At 45.2% G+C, this 18,739-nt stretch overlaps 1 protein-coding gene across 2 annotated transcripts in view; it reads left to right on the forward strand.

The window, feature by feature from the left end:
- The window catches only part of LOC139408987 (prolyl 3-hydroxylase 2-like), a 94,456-nt gene that overhangs the window by 73,577 nt on the left and 2,140 nt on the right, over positions 1–18,739 (forward strand). For both annotated transcript variants that reach the window (XR_011634345.1, XM_071153566.1), the window contains exons 4-14: positions 5,853–5,984; positions 8,134–8,261; positions 12,458–12,547; positions 15,009–15,049; positions 15,754–15,845; positions 16,186–16,313; positions 16,756–16,851; positions 17,240–17,390; positions 17,731–17,848; positions 18,067–18,142; positions 18,385–18,525. Coding sequence is in view for 1 of the 2 variants with exons in the window: in XM_071153566.1 (XP_071009667.1) it covers positions 5,853–5,984; positions 8,134–8,261; positions 12,458–12,547; positions 15,009–15,049; positions 15,754–15,845; positions 16,186–16,313; positions 16,756–16,851; positions 17,240–17,390; positions 17,731–17,848; positions 18,067–18,142; positions 18,385–18,525 (1,193 nt within the window). In the remaining variant the exon portion in view is untranslated. The remainder of the gene's footprint in view (positions 1–5,852; positions 5,985–8,133; positions 8,262–12,457; positions 12,548–15,008; positions 15,050–15,753; positions 15,846–16,185; positions 16,314–16,755; positions 16,852–17,239; positions 17,391–17,730; positions 17,849–18,066; positions 18,143–18,384; positions 18,526–18,739) is intronic.

The following is an 18,739-nucleotide window of genomic DNA, read 5'->3' on the forward strand; positions in this document are numbered from 1 at the left end:
CATCCTGTCTTCTCTTGAGAGCCAGGTCTGCCTATTTTTTTTGTTTTTTTTAATTAATTCTTTCCAATGGGTCAAGTAATTATCTTTGTTTTCTCATGATGTGGTTGGGTCGAACCCTGGGGCTGTCCAGGGACTCTGTGGGGTCTGTTTGTGTTTGTAAACAGAGCCCCAGGACCCATCTCTCTCTTTCCCCACCCACCCACCCTCTCTCTCTTTCTTCACTGTCTCTCTCTCTTTCCCCACCCCTCTCTCTTTCTTCACTGTCGCTCTCTTTCCCCACCCTCTCTCTCTTTCTTCACTGTCTCTCTCTTTCCCCACCCTCTCTCTTTCTTCACTCTCTCTCTCTTTCCCCACCCTCTCTCTCTTTCCCCACCCTCTCTCTTTCTTCACTGTCTCTCTCTCTTTCCCCACCCTCTCTCTCTTTCTTCACTGTCTCTCTCTCTTTCCCCACCCTCTCTCTCTTTCTTCACTGCCTCTCTCTTTCCCCACCCACCCTCTCTCTCTTTCTTCACTGCCTCTCTCTCTTTCCCCACCCTCTCTCTCTTTCTTCACTGTCTCTCTCTTTCCCCACCCACCCTCTCTCTCTTTCTTCACTGTCTCTCTCTCTTTCCCCACCCACCCTCTCTCTCTTTCTTCACTGTCTCTCTCCCCACCCACCCTCTCTCTCTTTCTTCACTGTCTCTCTCCCCACCCACCCTCTCTCTCTTTCTTCACTGTCTCTCTTTCTTTTCCCACCCACCCTCTCTCTCTTTCTTCACTGTCTCTCTCTTTCCCCACCCACCCTCTCTCTCTTTCTTCACTGTCTCTCTCCCCACCCACCCTCTCTCTCTTTCTTCACTGTCTCTCTCCCCACCCACCCTCTCTCTCTTTCTTCACTGTCTCTCTTTCTTTTCCCACCCACCCTCTCTCTCTTTCTTCACTGCCTCTCTCTCTTTCCCCACCCACCCTCTCTCTCTTTCTTCACTGCCTCTCTCTCTTTCCCCACCCCCTCTCTCTTTCTTCACTGTCTCTCTCCCCACCCACCCTCTCTCTCTTTCTTCACTGTCTCTCTCCCCACCCACCCTCTCTCTCTTTCTTCACTGTCTCTCTCCCCACCCACCCTCTCTCTTTCCCCACCTCTCTCTCTTTCTTCACTGTCTCTCTCTTTCCCCACCCTCTCTCTCTTTCTTCACTGTCTCTCTCTCTTTCCCCACCCTCTCTCTCTTTCTTCACTGTCTCTCTCTCTTTCCCCACCCACCCTCTCTCTCTTCACTGTCTCTCTCTCTTTCCCCACCCACCCTCTCTCTCTTTCTTCACTGTCTCTCTCCCCACCCACCCTCTCTCTCTTTCTTCACTGTCTCTCTCCCCACCCACCCTCTCTCTCTTTCTTCACTGTCTCTCTCCCCACCCACCCTCTCTCTTTCCCCACCTCTCTCTCTTTCTTCACTGTCTCTCTCTCTTTCCCCACCCTCTCTCTCTTTCTTCACTGTCTCTCTCTCTTTCCCCACCCTCTCTCTCTTTCTTCACTGTCTCTCTCTCTTTCCCCACCCACCCTCTCTCTCTTCACTGTCTCTCTCTCTTTCCCCACCCACCCTCTCTCTCTTTCTTCACTGTCTCTCTCTCTTTCCCCACCCACCCTCTCTCTCTTTCTTCACTGTCTCTCTCCCCACCCTCCCTCTCTCTCTTTCTTCACTGTCTCTCTCCCCACCCTCCCTCTCTCTTTCTTCACTGTCTCTCTCCCCACCTACCCTCTCTCTCTTTCTTCACTGTCTCTCTCCCCACCCACCCTCTCTCTCTTTCTTCACTGTCTCTCTCCCCACCCACCCTCTCTCTCTTTCTTCACTGTCTCTCTCCCCACCCACCCTCTCTCTCTTTCTTCACTCTCTCTCTCTCTTTCCCCACCCTCTCTCTCTTTCTTCACTCTCTCTCTCTCTTTCCCCACCCTCTCGCTCTTTCTTCACTCTCTCTCTCTTTCCCCACCCTCTCTCTCTTTCTTCACTGTCTCTCTTTCTTTCCCCACCCACCCTCTCTCTTTCTTCACTGTCTCTCTCTCTTTCCCCACCCACCCTCTCTCTTTCTTCACTGTCTCTCTCTCTTTCCCCACCCACCCTCTCTCTCTTTCTTCACTGTCTCTCTCTTTCTTTTCCCACCCACCCTCTCTCTCTTTCTTCACTGTCTCTTTCTTTTCCCACCCACCCTCTCTCTCTTTCTTCACTGTCGCTCTCTCTTTCCCCACCCACCCTCTCTCTCTTTCTTCACTGTCTCTCTCTCTTTCCCCACCCACCCTCTCTCTCTTTCTTCACTGTCTCTCTCTCTTTCCCCACCCACCCTCTCTCTCTTTCTTCACTGTCTCTCTCCCCACCCACCCTCTCTCTCTTTCTTCACTGTCTCTCTCCCCACCCACCCTCTCTCTCTTTCTTCACTGTCTCTCTCCCCACCCACCCTCTCTCTTTCTTCACTGTCTCTCTCCCCACCCACCCTCTCTCTCTTTCTTCACTGTCTCTCTCCCCACCCACCCTCTCTCTCTTTCTTCACTGTCTCTCTCCCCACCCACCCTCTCTCGCTCTCTCTCGTTCTCTCTCTCGCTCTCATCACCTCTCCTCATCAGCCATAGCCATAAGGTTCTGACCACAAAGTCATCCAGAGCAGGTCTGGTCAATGTTTAGTGAACTCATTGGTCAGTTACAGCCCCACGTATCCAGCCCTGCGTCTACAGCCGTTGAACTGAGAGAGAGAGTTGTTTCAGATTTGTTTTCCTTTTTTACTACTTCAGTTTCATAATTACTCCATAAAGTCTTGTCAGCAAGTACTCAGTGTACAGTCTGGCGTTAATGCTCCATAGAGGGAAAGCATTCGCTTAACGTACTGTCTTATTGTTACATTTTTGTTAGTCCAAAGTGTCATTGCGTCAGGCCTAGCTTGTGAGTCCATAGACTCCAGGGCCCATATTCATAAAGATCATGAATGCTGATCTAGGATCAGGTCCTCCCTTCTTAATGGAATCTTATTCATTATGCGCTAAAAGGAAACTGATCCTGCTCTGAGAGGCTTTATGAATGTGGGCCCAGAAGCAGCACAGCTGGATAATGTTGGATGTTCTGATGTGGAAGGATGTGTAACAGGCAGCGGAGGCTGCTGGGGGGAGGACGGCTCATAATAATGTCTGGAACGGAGCGAATGGAATGGCATCAACGCATGAGATTGATGTACTTGATACCATTCCGCTCCAGCCAGTACCGCAAGCCCGTCCTCCCAAATGAAGGTGCAACCAACCTCCTGTGGTGACAGGGGTGTCAGGCCTCTCATAGCACTGGAAAATAGTCATGTGATTATGCAATTATACACACACACACACACACACACACACACACAGACAAGCGTAGTCAGCTGTGTTTGTGTTGACATTAGCCAGTTGCGCAGTTCCCCTCACAGAACACTCTGCTTCTAGCGGTATTGTGGTGGCCTTGAAGCTAAGCTGAGTCGATGGCAAGCGTGCTTTGTCTCAATCACTCGTATCATTGCGCAAACATGCCAAAAACGTACAGTCTTGGCTTTGATGAGGCTTTTCTCAATGTCTAATCATGCCAAGAGTTATTTTTCCGTAGGGCTTCAACAACCGTAGAATCAGCGCAATTGTAGTTTCTTTGACCGTGGGACTATGTACCTCAAGTGCTGAATGAAGTCTAAAGTGCTATTTTGATCTTGATGGAGAAGTAAGGTTACATGGAAAGGCATTTGATTTGACTTGATTTGTTAGGATCCCCAATGGCGACAGCTAGTTTTACTGGGTTCCGACACATAATGAAAAATACATTACAGACAAAATACTTTATAATTGACATACATTTGAAAACATAAACACGTAGTGTGTGGATCGTAAAGTTTGGTGGAGGAGCAATAATGGTCTGGAGCTGTTTTTCGTGGTTCGGACTAGGCCCCTTAGCTCCATTGAAAGGAAACCTAAACGCTGCAGCATACAATGGCATTCTAGATGATTCTGTACTCCCAACTTTGTGGCAACAGTTTGGGGAAGGCCCTTTCCCGTTTCAGCTTTGCAATGCCCGCATGCACAAAGCAAGGTCCATACAGAAATGTTTTTTTGAGATCAGTGTGGAAGAACTTGACTGGCCTGCACAGAGCCCTGACCTCAACCCCATCATAAACGTTTGGGATGAATTGGAACGCCGGACTGCGAGCCAGGCCTAATTGTCCGACATTGGTGCACGACATCTCTAATGCTCTTGTGGCTGAAAGTCCCCGCAGCAATGTTCCATCTAGTGGAAAGCCTTCCCAGAAGAGTGGAGGCTGTTGTAGCAGCAAAAGGGGGGACCAACTCCATATTAATGCCCATGATTTTGGAATGAGATGTTCGACGAGCCGGTGTCCACATACTTTTGGTCATGTAGTGTACATGTGAATGGAAGGAATTAATTTTCCTTTACACTACAGTATTCACAATGTTATATATTTATGTGATCCTGTAGTGGTTTACTGTCTTCCAACGTACTTTCTTCCGTGGTTTTGGGGGTGGCACAATATAAGGAGTTACACAAAGCACCTTTCGTGCAATTTTATTTACAGTTGCAAGTGACAACATCTCAAAAAACGTTGCTGATACACGAAGCAACTCAAACGCGATGGAAATTGCTCGTGACAGCCAATCAAATTGAACCCTCTTTTGTTTACTTGATAGCTACCTACACCAACAGCTAGCTAGAATAATGTGTTGTTAACCCGATATAAATGTATTAAAATACTTAAAAGCAATACAAATAAAGTTGTCCAGCCACAATGGTTTGAGAATTATATATCTCTTCCTTGGAGAGCGTGTGCCTCCATTCTCCTCTCTCCTCAATGCAGAGTGTGGTTCTGTGACAGCATGCTCACGCTCAACCTCATTGGCCACAAACACTCCATCTGGCTCCTGTCCCCCTCCCCCTCTTCCTCTCCAACTCCTGCCCCCAGCCCCTCCAGACTGACATCACGGAACGATACAGCAACCTTACACAACGGCGCCATGAAATGAACATGACTGACTCTCTCTCCTAAAGAACGGACATGTTTGTTGATAAACTTAGGGTCTTCTTTTCTCCATCCATGTGTGAGAGCAACAAATTACAGACCTGGCCCGGGCAACGAATCAACAAATGCAAAGAAGAGATTATTGTTGGTGTTCTTTAGTTATAGAGATACAGGAGTATCCGGTTGTCTGACCTGTGATTTCACAGTGGTTGACTTCACAGGAGCATGTCACCGGGGGGACATTGGTTAACCTGAGTCCCACCTCGGCCATCTCTTTCTTTTTTTGTTTGTCATTAGAGAAAGGATGACGATAGTTTATACATGCATGTCACTAGGTCCATTTTATTCCTGTGCTAAATGTTTCATTCACCCACTACTGTTACCCACTGTGTGTGGAAGGTGATGAAACCGTTGAACGCTAAGGTTTGTTGTGTGGCTTTAGGATGTGAATTCCTCAGTCGACCTGAGAGTCTCAGTGAGTGAAGCTAAATGTAGTGCAAATGAAAAGAAAACACATTTTGAATCGGATCTACTAGCCACTGAATCTGAACCAAGTGTTGGGCTGACGTGTCCATAGTGATTGCACATCTAGTACGGAGAACGCAAAGCACAATATCTACAGTAAATCGGTGGCGACCTGGCTGAAAATAAACTTTTTGGGATCGCAATAAAGAATGTACGGCAGTCAGTCGGATGACGACACTGCATGAGACATTACGGTAGGCATTGCGAATGGTTCCTCGTCGTGATCACACGGCTCAATGCTTTTCCTTTAAAACTCTGCTTGATAAATGCTCATGAATATATGACTTCCCCCTGTATCCCCACCCACCCTCCTGTGTGTGTTTCAGACCACTTCACCCAGGCGCTGCACTGTGAACACGAGTGTGTGAGGGACCTGTCGACCCGGCCCGGCCGTCTGTCTCCCATGGAGAACTACCTGCCTCTACACTACGACTACCTGCAGTTTGCCTACTTCCAGAGTGAGCAACAATCCCCCTACTGCACCCTACTTTCACCTCGGTTTTACCTCTTACGCTTCGACTGCCTGCAGTTCACCCGCTTCCAGAGTAAGGGCTGGAAGTATCGCCGGAGATCCGCGCTATAGCTAGATGGCCATTTAAAGGCAACGTACCCGCGTTCGCGGAGACTGCATTCGCGGTAAAAACCGCTGCATGTGTCGGCTCAATCGGATATTACCTTCGCAGTTGAATGTGGATCTTCCGAGATTCTTCCCCCAATACGGATTGAATCCAACCCCAAGTCTTACCTAACCGCACCCTGCTTTACCCTACCTGACACTGCTTGCCGACTTTCCAAACCACAGGGTGTGGTGTTCAGACTGCAGCGATGGCCAACCCAGATCTTGGAGGGATGTCGTGTGTACAGGCTTTTATTCACTAACAATAACACACCTATATCGAATTATCATGAATTAGGTCAGTATTCCCCTGTTGACTCTGAGAGACAGGGAGCTGAGGAACACCTGGTCGCGGGCATTTGAAAAGGCAGGGATTAGAAAGGCCAGAACTCGTATTCATAAAGCTTCTCAGAGTAGGAGTGCTGGTCTAGGATCAGCTCGACCTTTTAGATTGTAATAAATCGGGACAGGGTGGACCTGATCCAAGATCAGCACTCCTAATCTGAGACACTTTGTGAATACAGGCCCAGACAATCAACACCAAACAGACCAGGACCACACCTCAATAGAGAAGCACACACTGTTCCACTCAAACTGATTCAGCAACATTTGTCCATGATCTGGTCTGTTGTTGTTCATAATAGGCCACCAGCATTTGTGTAGTCTGAGCTGTTTGGGGATCAGACATTAGTGGAAGGGGGGGGGGGGGGGGGGGGGGGGGGGTTGGCAGGACAACATAGGAAAGGAGAGAAGGAAGGAAAAGCCAATGAGCTCATCATATGTCTAATAAACCCAATTGGCTCATGGGATCCTAGGAAAATCACAGAGCTCAGTGAATCATTCCCAGCAGCAGCACTTAAAGCGATAGTTCAGGATTTTGGCAATGATGCCCTTTATGTACTTCCCCAGAGTCGGATGAACTCATGGATGCCCTTTTTATGTATCTGTGTCCAGTATGAGGGAAGTGGGTTAGTTTCGCAGGCCAATGCGTTAGTGCAATGACTGGAAGTCGACAAGTCTTGAGTCGCCTGTCAAGTCAAGTCTCCCCATCACTCAGCAGCCTCACATTGCTCTGCGGGAAGCTGTTTCCTCAATGATCCGTTCGGTGACATTGTCGGGGGGGGGGGGGGTTTACGGCCTCAAAGCCCCTCACTGTTTACGACCTGGGAACCAGGAGGAGACGCGCTGACCGCAGAAATGCTGCTGCCTCAGGCCTGGCCGCCCCACCAGGAAGTGATATGTGAGCCCAACTACTTTACAAGATGGTAAAGCGCACGTGTCCGGGTGGATGTATGTGTGTGCATGCGTGTGAGTGTTACTTGCAATTCACTACTTGCTATAAGCACTTTAGGGACGGGAGATACTGCCCTAGCCTGGAGCCTGGAGTGTGTGTGTGTGTGTGTCTCACTGTTGTAGCGCTACTGCTGCTTGCTCCATTGTGGTCATGCCCCTGGAATGTTCAGCCGCGCTAGACTTCAAAATCTCATTTAGACCTAGGGGTTGCTTTATGACGTGGACCTGCGCCGAACTTTGAGTGGAAACCTATAGGAAGTGTCTGTCATACTGTCTTCATCCCCAATGGCACCCTATTCCCTATATAGTGCACTACTTTTGACCAGAGCTCCATGGATGCTATTTGGGATGCAGTCTTACAGGGGAGTTCAGGGAGGGAGTCTATAATGGAGGTGTGATGACAGTCCCTCTTGTTTAGGCGGGGCTCAGAAGGATGGATGGAGGTCTTTTCTACCTCTCTACCTCGACTCATTAAACACCACCTTGCCTGAAACCTATTTCTATTGATTTGTCTCTCTCTCTCTCTCTCTCTCTCTCTCTTGGGTCTTTGTTTTTCTTTCCATTCTCTCTCTCTCTCTCTCTCTCACCCTTTCTTTCAATTTCAATATTCAATTCCATTTTCAATTGTGTTGTCAAAGCAATACAACAGAACTTAACACTAACGTCCATTTTGTAATGTCTTCTCTCTGTCTCTCCAGTGAACATGGTGGAGGAGGCGATGGAGTGTGCCAAGTCCTACCTGCTGTTCCACGAGGGGGAGGAGTTTATGACGGAGAACGTGGACTACTACAGAGAGGCCGTGGGCCACGAAGTCAAGCCCCGGGAGGTAGGACCTTGGTTGCATCCAAAATGGCACCCTATTCCCTATATAGTGCACCATATTTAATCCGGACCCTCATGGGCTATTCCCTAGCCTGGTCCCGGATCATTTTTGTGCTATAATTTAAGCTATTTGTCAACCCAAACTGTTTGGCATGATAATGAGTGGCAAGGAGTGGCATGTTGGCACAAAAAGACTGGCACCCAGGCTAGCTATTCCCTATATGGTATAGTGCACTACTTTTGGTAGTAATAAATAGTGCACTGTAAGGAATGTAAGACGCACCTTGTTATTTGCTTTGTTCACATTGGAGGGTACTTTAATCAGTTACTGTTGCTCTTTCTACGTTGTATGGCCAAATAGTTGGGGCCCAGGGTTTAGTTTTAATTCCTACAGATTTACTGCCCAATAGGTTTTATAAGCCTGATATTGCTGCGTGAATTTAATGCCAGATTTTATTTTTTTGTGACTCATCGTTTGTGTTTACCGGCAACTATATCCCCTTGGTTGTTCCTAATTATCAGGTTATTGGGAATGTAAATGTGCTGATAATTCAGAGCCGACGTTTGGAATAGGCTGCGTCTCAAACGGCTCACTATTCCCCGTGGAGGGAATAGGGTGCTATTTGGGGTGCATCCAAAGTCAGTTTGCCTGGAGAACTATCTCGAACTGGCAAATTAGCAGCCGGTTTTACCCCAAAGAACTTGTCCCCCCCCAAAAACGGTTGACTTTAAACCCTCAAAACCTGCTGCACTCTCTGTACAGCCAAGGAGTCTCTTGTTCTGCGCTCCCTCCCTTGCAGGCCCATTTTCCTGGAAAGCCTGGAACCTATTAGAGTGAACGTGAGTTCTCCCAGTAGGGCCAGGGTGTGTGTGCGAGAGAGTTTGCGTGCGTGCGTGTGTGTGTGTGCGTGTGTTTGTGTGTGTGTGCATGCCAGTGGACAAACCGGTGCAGCTAATGACTGTGGTTAGGACTCTGACATCAACCATCTCAGTCCCTCTGGGTCTCTCCTCTCGGCCCCTCGACTCTCCTTTCCTCCATTCCATCTTTCTCTCCCTCTCAGCCCCTCTTCTCTCCTCTCCATTCCTCTCTCTTTCTCATCCTTCTCTCTCTGCGGCTTCAGGGACCTCATTTAGCCAGCATTTTGAGCAGTGAAGAGCCGTGGTCTGTCTGCCTGCCTTCCTGGCAAGGCCTCCTGTCCTTCAGGAACAGGGAGGAGGGGTTATATCATGCATCAATGCCCACAGAAACAATTTAGGAGCTGTTTACATTACAGGTGGAAAGAGGAGATTTTTTTCGCCCACCACAAATGCCACTGGCTACTCGGGTTTCAAAACAGCCTCGCCACTTCATGTCTATTGCAGATGATCAACCATTCTTTCCCTCATTCCTCCTCTGTAACAACATGCCATTTGACACCCACCATCTCAGATTGTTCTGAAATCGTTTCTGTAGTTAGAAACAGATAAGATTAGCATTCCTGCAACAATATTTTGTTGAAATATAATTAAAATGTCCAATTTGGGTGCAATCAATTCGTCTCAGAGACTAATTGATTGCACCCAAATTGGACATTTTAATTTATAGGATTCATTTAATATTCAATAAATATAGTACCTAACATCCGATTTGGGCCAAACTTTTTTCTAACAATGAGTAAGACATAAGGAATCCAAATAAATGGTCAAAAGACCAACCCAACCCAACATTGAATATACAGTATCAGTTCTCTATGTCTGACAAGTAGTATGGGGCTGCAGCTTGGAGTATTGTTTCTTCATCCTATGTAATGTATTCTCAGCGAATTTGGTTTTTTTTTTTTCGCCTGTTCAAAGAAATTAGTCACTGAAGTTGTTAGGTTTATGTCCCATCCTACATCCTGATATTACCAGCTTCTGACCACTGCTGTTGTTGCTTTCAGGTGATTATTTTGTTACTCTTATTATACTGCTCAGTTTATACACTGCCCCCATCCTCCCCTTCCCAAAATACACATGTAAATGTTGGCCTATAAATTGTGCCATCCTGTATTAAAATTATGCTAAAATGTTTATTATATTCTACTGAGCCATTTATGTATACTATGCGTATCCCGTACATACAACTAATAAAACTTGAAACTTGAGGGGGGAATCTTCAAACGTTTTTTTCACCTAATAGCAGGAACAGCACCATCTAGTGGTCAGAACATGGCAATATCAGGATGTAGGGACATAAACCTAACAACTTCAATGACACATTTTTCTGAACAGGGCAAAAAAAATATATACACAAATTCACTGGGAATACATTGCATAGGATGAAGAATCAATACTCCGAGCCGCAGCTCCATAGTACTTGTACTAGAGAACTGATACGACACTTAACAAAAATCTAAACACAACATGCAACAATTAAAAATATTTTACTGAGTTACAGTTCATATAAGGAAATCAGTCAATTTAAATAAATAAATTAGGCCTTAATCTATGGATTTCACATGTCTTAGAATACAGATATGCATCTGTTGGTCACAGATACCTTAAAAAAAAGATAGGGGATCAGAAAACCAGTCAGTATCTGGTGTGGCCACCATTTGCCTCATGCAGCCTGACACATCTCCTTCGCATAGAGTTGATAGGCTGTTGAATGTCGTCTGTGGAATGTTGTTCCACTCCTCTTCAATAGCTGTGCGAAGTTGCCGGATACTGTCGGGAACTGGAACACGTCGATCCAGAGCATTCCAAACATGCTCGGTCAATGGGTGACATGTCTGGTGAATATGCAGGCCATGGAAAAACTGGGACATTTTCAGATTCCAGGAATTGTGTACAGATCCTTGCGACGTGCATTATCATGCTGAAACATGAGGTGATGGCCTCAGGATCTCATAACGGTATCTCTGTGCATTGAAATTGCCATCGATAAAATGCAATTGTGTTCGTTGTCCGTAGCTTATGCCTGCCCATACCATAACCCGCCACCATGGGGCACTCTTTTCACAACGTAGACATCAGTAAACTTCTCACCCACACGACACCATTCAGTCTGCCATATGCCCGGTACAGTTGAAACTGGGACTCATCGGTGAAGAGCACACTTCTCCAGCGTGCCAGTGGCCATCGAAGGTGAGCATTTGCCTACTGCAATTGGTTACAACGCCAAACTGCTGTCAGGTCAAGACCCTGGTGAGAACGACGAGCACGCAGATGAGCTTCCCTGAGACCGTTTCAGTTGTGCAAACCCACAGTTTCATCAGCTCTATGGGTGACTGGTCTCAGACGATCCCGCAGGTGAAGAAGTGGGATGTGGTGGTCTTGGGCTGACGTGGTCTGCTTTGGAGGCGACTTATGGTAGAGAAATGAACATTACATTCTCTGGCAACAGCTCTGCTGGACATTCCTGCAGTGAGTATGACAATTGCACCCTCCCTCAAAACTTGAGACATCTGTGGCATTGTGTTGTGTGAAAAAACTGCACATTTTAGAGGGGCATTTTATTGTCCCCAGTACAAGGTGCACCTGTGTAATTATCATGCTGTCTTAATCAGATATGCCACACGTGTAAAATGGATGGATTATCTTTGTGAAGGAGAAATGCTCACTAACAGGGATGTAAACAAATGTGTGCACAAAATCTGAGAAGAATAAGCTTTTTTGTGCTCATGGAACATTTCTGTAATCTTTTATTTCAGCTCATGAAATATGGGACCAACACTTTACATGTTGCGTTTCTACTTTTGTTCCGTATATCTACACATTGTTGGGAATGGATTGGTGTGTGGTGTACGTGGTTGGCTTTTGACAATTTCATTGGATTCCTCATGTCTAACTCCTTGTTAGAAAAAAAAATGTTTGTACAAATCGGATGTTAGGTACTCTTTTATTGAATAATATATGAATCCTATTCATTAAAATGGCCAATTTGTATACAATCAATTCAATGCAATGCAATATCGCACAGTCCATTTGGTCCAGCAATGAGGCGAAGAGAGGGCTGGAGGGGGCTTGGCTGCTGAAGAGGTGTAAGGGTTGGGACAGTAAATAAGATATAAGAGGCACAGTGGTTATAAAACAATAGTCTTCCTTAAACGTTCTGCTTCAAGGGGTCAAATTTGGGAGATCCAGTCGCTCGGTAATATGCTAAAGTGATGTCATAAAAAAAAAACTGTTTTTAACCTGTGGAGATTAACATGGCTGCCCGATATCTCTGTGTTTCTATAGAAGGCCGAGTGGTACCTGAGACGCCATAAGCAGGAGCTGGAGCTACTAGTGATTGGCAGTGAGAACATGCACGTGGAATTTACAGAGGGGGTGAGTACAGTGCATTGATGACAAAATGGAAACTCAGCCTCTTATTTTGAACTTTTTGGGCTGTCTCTGATACTTGTGAATGGCTTCCATGACTACTGAAAGGTCAATTGGGGGTGACTGTTCTGGTCCTGTTACTGGAACGAGTCATTTTTGAAATAGGGACACAGAAAATGAGAGCCAGCGCGCTGGGGCCAGATTACTGATTTAGGATCCGTTTGGCTTTTTAGATCACAATTAATAAGATTAAATTGAGTGGGGTGGGGTCTGATCCTAGATCAGCACTCCTACTCTGTGACACTTGTTGATACATATGGGCTGTATGTAGGACAGTAACAGGTGCCTGGTAGTTACACCATTATAGCCGCAGGACACAGCACCACCTAGAGGCCATGATGGAAAACCATTGGTGCTCCAGCTTTTCATTCATGTACTTTTTGCACTTTAATGCTTCTGGATCTGCATCTATTCCACATAGTTGTAGTATAGATTTAGTATATATATTATAATATCAGGAGTTTGTATATAGTGTATACACTGAGTGTACACAACATTAGGAACATGACACAGACTGACTGGCTGAATCCAGGTGAACCCTTTTATGACACTTGTTAAATCCACTTCAAGTCATTGTAGCGGCCCCCCTCTTGACAGTGAAGGTAACAATTAGCGGTTTTACAGGTCATTTCCTGCTATTCTACACATTTTGCCATAGGAGGGAGGCAATTAAGCCGACATGGGCTAAATGGTGACTGCTGATGCACAACCACATTTCTAAATTGTACCTTGTGTGTTCTATTATTTTAACTCTCAGCAGTAAAAATATATAGACAGTACCGGTCAAAAGTTTGGACAAACCTACTCATTCCAGGGTTTTTCTTTATTTTTACTATTTTATACATTGTAGAATAATAGTGAAGACATCAAACCTATGAAATAACACGTATATAATCATGTAGTAACCAAAAAAGTGTTAAACAAATCAACATACAGTACCAGTCAAAAGTTTGGACACACCTACTCCTTCACGGGTTTTTCTTTATTTTTGACTATTTTCTACTTTGTGGAATGATAGGGAAGACGTCAAAACTAACAGACATCCCACTAATCGCAAACAGGATGGGATGGCGTATCGCTGCAGAATGCTGTAGCCATGCTGGTTAAGTGTGCCTTGAATTCTAAATAAATCACTGACAGTGTCACCAGCAAAGCACCCCCACACCATCACACCCCCTCCATAGTTCATGGTGGGAACCATACATGCAGAGATCCTCCGTTCACCTACTCTGCATCTCACAAAGACATGGCGGTTAGAACCAAAAATGTCAAATTGGATTAATCAGACCAAAGGTCAGATTTCCACCAGTCTAATGTCCCTTGCTCGTGTTTCTTGGCCCAAGCCAAGCTTCTTCTTATTATTGGTGTCCTTTAGTAGTGGTTTCCTTCTTGACATTTTCCGGATTGACTGATCTTCATGTCGTTTCTCTTTGCTTATTTGAGCTGTTCTTGCCATAATATGGACTTACCAGATAGGGCTATATTATGTATGCCACCCCTACCTTGTCACAACACAACTGATTGGCTCAAACGCATTAAGAAGGAAAGAAATTCCACAAATTAACTTTTAACAAGACACACCTGTTAATTTGAAATGCATTCCAGGTGACTACCTCATGAAGCTGGTTGAGAGAATGCCAACAGTGTACAAAGCTGTCATCAAGGCAAAGGGTGGCTAGTTTGAAGAATCTCAAATATAAAATACATTTGGACACTTTTTTGGTTACTACATGATTCCATATGTGTTATTTCATAGTTTAAGTCTTCACTATTATTCTACAATGTAGAAAATAGTCAAAATAAAGAAAAACGCTTGAATGAGTAGGTGTGTCCAAACTTTTGACTGGTACTGTATATATTGGTGAAATTGGTCCGTGGGCCGACAAAAGGGGGCAGCCCATCCCTGATTCAGACAAGTGAGACATGGATTGTGTATGTGTACCATTCAGAGTGTGAATTGGCAAGTCAAAATAATTAACTGCCTTTGAACAGGATGTGTCTGGAACTTCAACACTGCAGGGTTTTTCACGCTCAAAAGTGTCCCGTGTGTATCAGGAATGGTCCACCACCCAAAGGACATCCAGCCAACTTGACACAATTGTGGGAAGCATTGTAGTCAACATGGGCCAGCATCCCTGTGGAACTCTTTCGACAACTTGTAGAGTCCATGCCCCGACAAATTGAGGCTGTTCTGAGGGAAAAAGGGGGTGCAACTCAATATTAGGAAGGTGTTCCTAATGTTTTGTACAATCAGCGTAGGTTTACTTACTATGCCTGTAATATGTGGTTGTCTAACCTAGAAACCTTAAGATGAGCGCTATAACTGTAAGTTGCTCAGAACAAGAGCATCCGCTAAATGACTCAAATGTAAAATTCTGATCTGTCAGTATTTTACCTTGTCTTGTAGCATTACTGGACCAGCACAGGTGGAAGAGAGGATTCGAACAGGTGAGCAAACCCAGAAATATCCTCTTGGAAATGTTAACTTGTTCAATAGTTGTCCCATGGAATGTCCTGTATATTAACGAATATCAGATGTGTAGTTCACAAGGACAACACTGTGTCAGATAGATAGTTTAGACTCGAGTGATTCTTTTCACTTATAGACAATAATAAATGAATGAAAACTGTATTATGTCCTGTGTCGTATTTGACTGTAGTACCTCTGCTTTGTGTGGTATACACCACTGACATCTATTGGATACTTTCAGTATGGCATGCATCTTGTGTAATCTGTTGTGGCAAATAGTTGCACACTCTATATATGCTCCCAATAAATACTATTTAGGGTATTTCAATTACTTTCAAAGACATTTCAGAGTAAGTGTTTATATATATATATATACTTTTTTAAATACAAGTAAAATACAAGTCAGTTGAATATCGGAATATATTTGGAGATACTTTCAAACACATCAAATAGAAGTAGGCAATTCGGCCACATTATTTGAAAAATACTCAGAAAGAAAATAAGTATTTCAAATACAAAGACTCAAATACACATGTATTTGTCTGCTAGCTACTTCCGTAGATGTAACATAAGAAGACACTGAAGGCCTACCGCAGCCCGAATGATTGTCCTCAGCCTTGTTATAAGCATGTACTGTCTGCCTGTTTATGTGGCTCTGTGCTCTGTTCTTGCATTCCCCCAGGATCCCCTCTGGTACCGATGGATGGATGGAGTATGTACCCATCTCAGAGAAGAAGAACTTCACTCTGGCCCCACCACAGGAGCTCAGAGAAGGTAGGACATCCTCTGTTCCCGACACCAATGCTTTTCCAACCTCTCCTTCGGGGACCACCGGACGCTTCACAATTTCGTGGTAGACCATGAACTAGCACACTTGATCGGTTGGCAAATGTGTGCTAGCTCTAGAATGGTTGAAATACATGGAACGGCTTGACTCTGAGGAGAGGTTTATAGGACTCTGCAAATAAAGCAGAATTTAGATTGAACTAACCCATGATGTGATGTGTAAACAACTTGACAGATGAATGTGTTCCAGCATAGATGAGGTAACACTTTGCCCTCATCCTCTATACTGGTGTGTGTGTTTGTGTGTTTGTCTGCGTGTGTACTGTAGGAGGGCCCTTGGTGTATGACAGTGTGCAGCTGGTCCAGAACTCAAAGGCCCTGAACGGAACTCAGAGGGTTCTTCTGGATGATGTCATATCTGTGGACGAGTGTGCCGAGCTCACAAACCTGGCCCATGTAAGACGGCTAAATCTTATATTTGGTATTTTGGGGTATATTATTAGGATCCCCTTTAGCTGTTGAAACATGACAAAATACAGAACATTAATAGACAAGAACAGCTCAAGGACAGAACTACATCCAAATATTCACTATCATGAATTGTACTGTGTGTAAACGTGCATTTCAAATGATCGCTATTTAGTGTGTCGTTACAGGCTCACAGTGAACACTATGGGCCGGTTCTCCAGACACATATCAGGCCTAATCCTTGGACTGAAAAGCGCTTTCAATGGAGTATTCTCCGTCAAGTATGCTTTTTAGTCCAGGACGAGGCTTAATCCGTGTCCAGAAAACTGGCCCTTAGTGCACTTTGTGAACATGGCCATTGTTTGGTACTTGATAAATGCATTTCTAGAATATGAGAGCCAGGGGTTCAGTGCTCTTGTTTGGTCTACAGACTGTCACTATGGCAGGAGACGGATACCGAGGGAAGATGTCTCCTCACACGCCCAACGAGAGGTTTGAGGGAGCCACTGTGCTGAAAACACTGCAGGTAAGCAACGCGCCTATACATAGACACAATGGAGAAGATTAACTGAACCTCTGTTTGAAACCGCTTGATTCGTATTGCCCTTTTCATATAACAATCTCTCAGTAACGCTCTTGTCTCAAAGTTATCAAATGTCACTCTTTCAGTACCTTAGTAGGCAACTACAGAATATGTTTGGTTCCTTACAAGCAGGGATGCAAATTAAGATACCCTGCTAGCCTGAGGCTCGTATTTTTCAGACTGGGCTAGTAGAACAAACTTTGGAAAAAGTGGAGAGTGTCACCCAGGCTAGTAGAAGTTGCAGTCTACTAGCCAGGCTGGCCAGTGCCGTTCTATCCTTGGCAACATGCTGAGGGAATATTTACCCATGTTTCTACTGTGTTACCTGCAGTACGGCTACGAGGGCCGTGTCCCATTGAGAAGCGCTCGTCTGTTCTATGATGCCAGTGAGAGGGCCAGACGCATCATCGAGTCCTACTTCCTGCTCAACTCGACGCTCCACTTCTCCTACACACACCTGGTGTGCCGGACCGCAATCACAGGTGAGCCAAGTCGCCAGTGATGCTACTAATTATAATGAAATTCTTGACTTGAGAAACATTTTGGAATTCAGTTTACTTCCTGAATTGACTTCATTTAAATGGAATTGACCCCAACCCTGTTATGGTATCATTATATCATTATCAACCTTTCATTATAGTGTCACACAAAATTGAGCATTATGTGACTTTGAGAGTTTGAGCATGTAGGTTTAGTCAAATTTGGTTTAGTTTGCCTCTTTGTTGCTTTAGTCAAGTTCGTCTCGGTTTGGTGCGGTTTTGGGGTTAATAAAGTTGGCCTCTGTTTTGGGTTTAATATAAGTTTTATGTCTGTTTGGTATAGGGCAACAGGACCATAGAAATGACCTGAGCCATCCCATCCACGCTGACAACTGTCTGTTAGACCCAGAGGCCAACGAGTGCTGGAAAGAACCACCAGCCTACACCTACAGAGACTACAGGTTACCACCTAGCTCTGGGCCTTCATTTTTCCGCGATGAATATACATTTCAATGTAGTTAGGAAGCAGCTTAGGGTACAAGCTCTGGTCCATGGCTAAGCTGCCTCCTAACAACATTGAAACATATTTGCGCTGTCAATGGCACCATATTATTACCGTTACCTAGTGTTAAATAGTCATGGCTCGAACACATTTCAATGGTTTTCATTGTGTCCTAAGTGCTCTGCTGTACCTGAATGGAGACTTTGAGGGAGGAGAGTTCATCTTCACAGAAATGGACGCCAAAACAGTCACAGTGAGTCCTCTCCTGAGAAGGGAAATCTTAATTTTTTTGAAGAGTGAAGTGATCAAAATGTCTCATGTCATTGCCCGTCTTTTCGCATGTTTTTATTAGTCCTACTGTCTTACCCTTTCTTCGTTTGGAGCCTTGTCTAAATAAAGTTGGAATTTCCCACGTCCAATGTGATTCCATTCCACCACGACAGTCAGGTACTGACCCTGGTCTCCCCCCTCCTCCGTCCCCTCCTCCTCCCCTAGGCACAGGTGAAGCCAAAGTGTGGTCGTATGGTGGGGTTCTCGTCTGGCGGGGAGAACCCCCATGGCGTGAGGGCCGTCACCAGGGGGCAGAGGTGTGCCGTGGCCCTGTGGTTCACCCTGGACCCCCTCTTCAGAGAACTGGTAAACACACTACAGCCGTGGCCCTATCATAATGTCTTCTTTGATTATGTCTTTCACAGAGACACATGTCTAGAGTATAGTACATCATGTTATGTACAAGATGTTTATAATGGCTATTGATTTAGGGATATATTTATTGCTCTTTAGTTAGGAAGATGATTATTTCGGGAAGATGTTTATGTCATGAGACATAACTCCTCCTCTGTTTTCTCCC

This window comes from Oncorhynchus clarkii, chromosome 5, assembly GCF_045791955.1.
Source record: "Oncorhynchus clarkii lewisi isolate Uvic-CL-2024 chromosome 5, UVic_Ocla_1.0, whole genome shotgun sequence".
In the NCBI taxonomy this organism is placed as follows: domain Eukaryota; kingdom Metazoa; phylum Chordata; class Actinopteri; order Salmoniformes; family Salmonidae; genus Oncorhynchus; species Oncorhynchus clarkii.